Raw genomic sequence first — 6,654 nt, 5'->3', positions numbered from 1 at the left:
AAAGTAGTATCTAACTAAAAATGACTATTTTATCCAATATTTGTCAGGGTCATCTAATTTCCTTTGATTTGATAGCTTCCAAGTACCTCACATAACAAGCAGTACTTGAATGTCACGAGCAGTTGCTGCCAACGTCAGTCATTTACATAATGCTGGCTAAGAATGTGATAGACAGCAAGTTATCTGCTATCAATCCTTTATTTTGAGCAACCAGCATTCCCAAACTCTAAATAACTCCAGCACCCTAGTGCTGTGAAGGGGCAAACCGACCTCCCCCATTTCCACTGGATTAATTAAACTGGAACAGACACCTTTGGAAACCGCATTAATTATTATTTTTCAATACAATAAACAGTGTGATTGTGGGTTGAACAGGCTTTCATCTCTCCAGGAGATGCCAGCCTCCCTCCCTAACCTCAACCCGGCTCTCAGGTAACCGTGCATAAAATGAGATTTCTGAATGAACGAGAGGATGTGCCAGAACATATGCACCCTTTTAATGAGGGAAACTGACTGAGTAAATGGAACGAAAAAAAAGAAAAAAAAGAACTGACATTCGTCTGTTTTGAAGCCAAACAAAAGACTTTGTTCTCTGAATCGTTTTTCTTTTCTTTCTTTTATTTGAAACGTTTCACCAAAGGATGTCACTGCAATAATGTCTATCCAATAACAGGAATGTTGTTTCAAAGAATCAAAAAAGGTGATGGGAGTGCAGTAAGTCCAGGGAGAATGAGAGAGAGAGAAGAGATGTGATTTCACAGCTAATCTCAATCTAATGTCATACCTGATTGACAGCAGGACAGAGGGAAAATCACATCAGGAATAATACAGAAAACATCATAAGGAAGAACATGAAAACTAGTCAATTATACAATGAGAAAACACGTGCACACAACAAGACAAACAAACACAAAAAGAAACTAAAGAAATTGAGTGTCTAACATAAAAAAAAAAAATGGAAATGTTATTTGGAAAAGCCGCAGATCCAAGAATAAATGTGCAGAAGAGGAGTGTGCATTACATCAGTGAGGTTTGCTAAGTAGTACAAATACTCCTGGCACTCAGGGATCTGCTGTCAGCGGCTCTCCTAATACAGAACCGCTGCTCTTGCATAGTGCCGTCTCTCTTGAGGGGGCCAAAAGCCAACTAATACATTCTTTTTAATCTCAAAAACAGAAAAAAATAAGTACACAAGTAATTGTTTTTAAGTATAAAGATTTCCATGCATATTAAAACTTTTTATTAATTTGAATACATATACACGAATACAAACATAGGTCAAAAAGATTAACACTGAAAAAAAAAAGTGATTTATATTTATAATAAACATGTTAAGATATAGCTATGTTATTAAGGATGCAAAAATATTTTGGGGGTTTTATGAAAGGGTTAAATAAGTCTGAATGCGGGAAGGGAAAATTAGATTTGATAAATTTGAACTGTTATAGGTCAAACGTCTATGTAAGTGAAAATACACATGTATGAGTGCCTTAAAGAGCAGCATGAAGCCTTTTAAAGAGTAATAATTGGTCTGTTTATGACATAAAAAAAAGACCAAAGGTCATTCTAAACAGTCTGGTAATTAGCTGCTTAATAAAACATAGCAATGAGTTTTCATCCTGGACCCGACCAGCACAAAGACTCGCACTTCTGTGGACAACAAGTCTGCTGTTAGACGTAAAAGGGCAGAGGAGACGGATGGGAAAGGTTAATTATTAAGACTTTTCCTTTGCGTGTATGAGCGCAACCCGACGGCATTTATTAGCAAAAAGTGACTGCGAGCTATGTGTTTCTTTTTTGTGTCCGTGTCACCGTACTGACTACAGAGGTCAAACCCGAGAGGTCTGGGGAAGCAGTGATGTCATCATAGGGCACGCAGGCGGGCCAGCAAGGCCTCCACGTCTGTGTCACCATTGGATGAGCAAAGCATCGGAGTTTGCTCTTTTTCCTTCTCTCGCACTCTGGCTTTTTCTCTCTCCCCCTCGGGCCGGTGGGTCAGCCTGTGGGCTGCAGAAGGATGGGGCTCACTCTCGTAATGAGGCTCCTTGGTAGTGGGTGCACGTGTCGAGTTGAAATTGATATTCTGCCGCGACCGTGACCTTTGCAGAGGTGCCTTCATGTTTTCTGCGGGAGGGAGGGAGAAATAGGAAGAAAAAAAAACAGGTTCTCATGAAAACGTTTATAAAAGTTAGCAGCTCTTTGAGAACGGGTCATGCCGACATTAAAGTCATCAAATAAATGAGAGAGGAAGACGGAGAGCGATGCAGCTGACAGCACAATAAAAATTATTGTGAGGCGCACATGTAGAAGTTCGCTCACCTCAGTACTGTCACCTCTCACCTGTTTTATTGCCGCTGCTGTTTTTCTAGCCTTTCCTGCACTAAATCTCTGATCTGTGATGTGGCGCAGGGGCTGGTGGGAAGACGTCACACTGACTTAATGCTCTGCACTGCTTTACTACCTCAGCACATCTACCTGAACAACTTAAACCCATCAGACTGATGCAAACTCTGACCGTCCTTCTCTTACTCACTCTTACAGCCATCCAGACTGTGAGAGATACATGCAGAGGAGTTCAAATGTCTGAAATCAGGTTTTTAATACATTTTTTAATGATAAAATATCAGCATAACAATTTGACTGAAATAAAAAGAAAAAAAAAATATTCGTAAAAAAATAAGACTAGATAGAAAATAAGAAATAAAATGTAAATAAGATGCATAGAAAATGCAGTATCTTATTCAGTTATTATTTCAGTTTTCTTTGTTTTAAAACGAAAAAAAAAAAAAACGAAAAAAAAACAAACAAACCTTGAGAGTTAAATTAATATAATAAATTAATAAAATATGGCCTCGCTGGAAGTCTGTTTCCAGAGTAACAAAAATAAAAGAAGTAACTGTGAGAAACAAAGTCAGAATTGTCCAATATTATTTCTCACATTTGTGATTTTGTCATAATTTTGAGTATTTTCCATTATTCGGACTTCATATCTTGCATGTGTAAAGTTTCAGTTTAAAGAAATAACAAATGATAATAATACAACTGTAATAATAACAAATAATTAAGATTTGCAATTGTGAGATGAAATCACATTGTGAGACAAAGTCACAAATGCAAGGAATAAAGTTGCAAACTGCTAAATATGAAGTAGCAAATGTGAGACATGAATTATGAGAAAGAAAAGACATCATCTTTTCTTTCTTTTTAACTCTGGTGTGGAAACGGGCTTTATTTTTACATGACGAACCTAGGAATAAGAGAGGTATATGGTATGAATTTATATGCAGAGAAAATGAATAAATAAGAGCACAAAATAATGGGAAAATCATTTCCATATTCATCTGACCTTGCTTTGACCTGTGCGGATGCTGTATGGAGAGGTATGGCTGAGAAACGACTAAGTTTTCCTGGTTGGTTCTGGACCGAGTGGTTTTATCATCACATCAGCGGTGATTACTGTGCCGAGCTCGAAACGCTGATAACAGCATACATTACAGCCACAGCGCCCCCCCTCCAGCATTACAAACAGAGCCTCAGTGTGCAAAGCACACTCGTTCACTTCAGCACAGGAGATGTATGAATGCTTTAAACAAGGACAATCACTACAAACAAGGAAGGATGTAGAATGAGAGAGAGAGAAATGGAGAGAAGAGCCAGTTATAAGAGCTAAGCAAAAATACTGCAATAATAGAGCCTACAGACATGATGGTTTCTTCATCCTCAATCAAGTTTCCCACTGAAAATGCTCAGCTGGTTTTGTATCACCTTATAATAATTTCTAAAGTTCTAAGCTGCAAATTTAGGCACGGATGCAGACATTCAACACATCATATTATCTTCATCAAGCTGTAAGACCATGAAAGAAAACAAAAGAAACCTCGATTTTTGCATTATCTTAAGAGTAGTGCCTGCTTGTCCACGATGCTACATGCAGGGTGTTGTTGAGTGATTGCCAGGATGTTTCTTTGAGATTGCAAAGGAATGTCTAGCCCAAGACAAAAAAAGGCTACTCACAAATATGATATTCAGGTCGCTAGATAAATTATAGTGTATTCTTCTAAGGAACATTTTAGCCCATTTTTATGGAAAACAAAAGTCTAATTTCGGGGAAAAGGACATTACTGTTTTATTTTTTATTTTATTTTATTTTTAAGTTTTTGAAAGAAGTCTCTTATGCTCATCCAGGCTGCATTCATATGATCAAAAAGACAGTAAAAACAGTAATATTGTAAAATAATATATTTTTAAATGTATTTCTGTGACAGAATTTTCAGCAGCCATTTCTCCAGTCTTCAGAGTCACATGAACCTTGAGAAAATATTCCTATGAATATGAAATATCAAGAAATATTTCTTAATAGGATCAATGCTGAAACCCAATGCTGAATGAAAGGATTTCTTTTTAAAAAATCCTACTGACCAAAACTTTTGAACTGTAGTGTATGTAGTAATAATATTATTATAATAACAGTAATAGTATAATTAGCCTTAACAATCAACGCTTCGTTTCCTTGTATTTAGACTCTACAGTTTATGCATGATTATGTATAAGTCAAGAACTGTAAGGATGTGTGAATGCTATTTGTGCTGACCTTTTTAAAATAGTATATAGTAAACAATCTCATATCTTATCTAAGCAATGTGTGAAGCTCTATGATCGTGTATATATGCTCTCAGTGGACAGGACAGAATGCAGTCCACTGTGTCATCCAGAGCAAATGAGAGGTTTGAGATGAATGGTGACTGTAATGTACAGTATAGGAGTGAGTGGGGAGCCATGCTCGGGTGTGTGTGGTAGTGAGTTCTCTGCGCTCTCATTACTGCTTTGTGAGATCGTGCACTCGTTTGTCTCTGTGTGCCGCTCTCTGCCCTATGCTTCAGGCCACTTTCATTAGTCTCTTTGGCTCTTCCTCTTTTGCCTTCATTTCCTGCTCGTCCCATTTGCTGCTTCCCATTCTTAAAATAATCTTTCTTTTTCTCTACATGACTTTGTTTGGCTCCATACTGCTTCATTTCTTTATCCTCTTCTTCTTTTCTCGCTCAAACTGACCCTGCTGATATGGAGAGGCTGCTTGCCTCTCATTAGCCTGAGGATGAGGTCTGTGTGTCTTAATGAGTGTTAAAACACAAGCTACAGTGGAGACACTGTATGACTACATGACTTATTTTTTTCTTTTTTTTAACCATCCACTGAGAAGCAGCAGATGCCAAGATTTTTCTAAACTTTTTACATGGAGTGAGAGACAGAGGCAGAAGAAGAAGCAGTTAGCAGCTATGACAGTCGTGCTCTAATACAGGTCTTTTTATCAAGGTTACGGATCCAAAATCAGGACCCTGTTGTTTCTAATCCGATGGATTATTATATTTTACTAAATATAAAAACAAAATTACAAAATGTATTATATACTATCTGTAATATCAAAATAAATAAACTCAATATTATTTAAACGTAAGAATGTAAACACTAAAATTTAAACCTAAAGTTCAGCCAAATTATTAATTATTATTTTTTTTACAATATATAAAAACTAAATTACTATATGAATTAAATATATACAATATTAAACGTAAACTATTAAATTAAGCTAGTATGCATATGCTAAAGTTTAGAAGCTAAAGTATTGTGCGTTCCTCAATGAAATGAGTACATGATTCTGTAAATCAATAATATCTTTTCCCAAGTATCATTATGTAAATAAATGTATGGGTAGGGATGCAACGATTATAGATTTTGTTGGTACGATTACTGTCTGAGAAATAATCACGATTTCACGATTATGACGATTATTATGCATTTATTCATTTCACAAAATTATTAATGTATAAAATCACATGGACACTCTTTAGATAATAAAGTGTTATTTATGGCTGCCTTTAGAAACAGAAATAACAGTAACCAATAAGACAGCACAAAATAATAATAATAAAGACAAACAAATGTCTATCTCTCCAATTGGAATTAAAAAGGTGACCTCTGATTTGTAAACATCCATGTCCGTATTACCCTTTTGAAAATAACTAATGAAAATGGATCACAAAAGTATTTAGTGTTTTCAGTTTGTACATTTTTTATGTTTCTTTTGGACCTGACGCAGAAAACTGGAAACATGGTGAAAAAAAAATTCTTGTTGGTTTTTGACTTATGCATACTATAAAAGGGATAATATATAACAATGTTAATAAGTATTATTGATATAGGACTATTAACTTTATTTATCCCACAGGAGAAACTATTAATAATGAGGGGAATAAACTGAACTATCATTGTAATCAACTGTCATCCATACATATTCATCTGAATAATTTTTATAATAATTCATATGATTTTACATCTTTTGGCCTGAGAAAATCATGTCTATTATTTTGGTTTGTGAGATCGGAGATCGCTCTGCGCGCACATTCAAACATTCAGGAGGACACAAACTTGTTGTGAACCCTGCCCCGTGACTTTTATTAATAACATAGCTTAGATACTGAATTGCTACATATTCATCAGCAAGGAGAGGGTAAACTCACTGTTTTAGTAACTAAACTCACATGTTTGTAGAAAGACGCGCTGACGCAGGTTCACACACACACACACACACTTCTCTCTCTCTCTCTCTCTCTCTCTCTCTCTCTCTCTCTCTCTCTCTCGCTCTCTCTCTCTCTCTCT

At 36.1% G+C, this 6,654-nt stretch overlaps 1 protein-coding gene across 1 annotated transcript in view; it reads right to left on the bottom strand.

Moving 5' to 3' along the window:
* Nucleotides 1-649: 649 nt before the first annotated feature.
* LOC107660248 (protein diaphanous homolog 3-like) overlaps nucleotides 650-6,654 on the bottom strand; it is a 273,308-nt gene continuing 267,303 nt past the window's right edge. Inside the window, exon 26 of the mRNA XM_016449516.1 lies at nucleotides 650-2,124. Coding sequence (XP_016305002.1) covers nucleotides 1,865-2,124 — 260 coding nt within the window. The 3' untranslated portion in view covers nucleotides 650-1,864. The remainder of the gene's footprint in view (nucleotides 2,125-6,654) is intronic.

This window comes from Sinocyclocheilus anshuiensis, unplaced genomic scaffold (assembly GCF_001515605.1).
Source record: "Sinocyclocheilus anshuiensis isolate Anshui unplaced genomic scaffold, SAMN03320099.WGS_v1.1 scaffold1579, whole genome shotgun sequence".
Lineage (NCBI taxonomy): Eukaryota > Metazoa > Chordata > Actinopteri > Cypriniformes > Cyprinidae > Sinocyclocheilus > Sinocyclocheilus anshuiensis.
This window is presented reverse-complemented; position numbering and strand designations above follow the sequence as displayed.